The sequence below is a fragment of the Nanorana parkeri genome, unplaced genomic scaffold, assembly GCF_000935625.1.
Source record: "Nanorana parkeri isolate BGI_ZX_2015 unplaced genomic scaffold, ASM93562v1 scaffold3337, whole genome shotgun sequence".
NCBI lineage: Eukaryota > Metazoa > Chordata > Amphibia > Anura > Dicroglossidae > Nanorana > Nanorana parkeri.
In genome coordinates, this window is record NW_017309605.1 from 28,456 (window position 1) to 29,739 (window position 1,284).

The 1,284-nt window shown below is 38.6% G+C and overlaps 1 protein-coding gene across 1 annotated transcript in view; it reads left to right on the forward strand.

Annotated features, from left to right (window-relative positions):
* LMLN (leishmanolysin like peptidase) overlaps window positions 1-1,284 on the forward strand; it is a 27,397-nt gene that overhangs the window by 21,260 nt on the left and 4,853 nt on the right. Inside the window, exons 12-13 of the mRNA XM_018574891.1 lie at window positions 908-1,018; window positions 1,107-1,239. Coding sequence (XP_018430393.1) covers window positions 908-1,018; window positions 1,107-1,239 — 244 coding nt within the window. The remainder of the gene's footprint in view (window positions 1-907; window positions 1,019-1,106; window positions 1,240-1,284) is intronic.

Sequence of the window (1,284 nt, forward strand, 5' to 3'; positions counted from 1 at the left end):
GGCCACTCGGTGTATATAATAATCCGGCCACTCGGTGTATATAATAATCCGGCCACTCGGTGTATATAATAATCCGGCCACTCGGTGTATATAATAATCCGGCCACGCGGTGTATATAATAATCTGGCCACTCAGTGTATATAATAACCTGGCCACTCGGTGTATATAATAATCCGGCCACTCGGTGTATATAATAATCCGGCCACTCGGTGTATATAATAATCCGGCCACTCGGTGTATATAATAATCCGGCCACTCGGTGTATATAATAATCCGGCTATAAGAGGTGACAATCTGCGCAGTGCTGACCATGTCTCTGTCCTGAATCTTTATTAGCCCCTCGGGAGAGATTCGGGAAGTGGCAGCAGATTATTTGTATTACTAGAAGGATTTCTTGCTGACAAGGAGCCCTCCAGATGTATGTTATGTATTGTTATGTATGTATTGTTATGTATGTATTGTTATGTATGTATTGTTATGTATGTATGTTATGTATGTATGTTATGTATGTATGTTATGTATGTATGTTATGTATGTATGTTATGTATGTATGTTATGTATGTATGTTATGTATGTATGTTATGTATGTATGTTATGTATGTATGTTATGTATGTATGTTATGTATGTATGTTATGTATTGTTATGTATGTATGTATGTATGTATGTATGTATGTATGTATGTATGTATTATGTATGTATTATGTATGTATTGTTATGTATGTATTGTTATGTATGTTATGTATGTATGTTATGTATGTATGTTATGTATGTATGTTATGTATGTATGTTATGTATGTATTTTTATGTATGTATTGTTATGTATGTATGTATGTATGTTATGCATGTTATGTATGTTATGCATGTTATGTATGTATGTTCCATGACATTACTGATTTATTGTTTCAGCTGGTACAGAGCCAACTACAGCATGGCGCAGAGACTGGACTGGGGCCGGGGGAAGGGCTGCGATTTTGTCATGAAGAGCTGTAAATTTTGGATTGATCAGCAGAGCAGGAGGTACGGACGTGATGCGATATACACATGTGGTTTGTGCTGCACCGTCTCTGTGCGTATCAGGAGATAATTGATGGGACTTTCTCTGCAGGAATCGCAGTGTCAGCCCCTTCTGCCACACACTCAGGAGTAACCCTTTAAAACTGGCCTGCAGGCAAGACCAGAGAGCTGTGGCAATATGTAATCTGCAGAGGTTTCCCCAGCGACTCCCTCAGGAGTATCAGGTATATGTCTTTTACTGTGGACAAGTAGTTTGCATCGCCACCCTG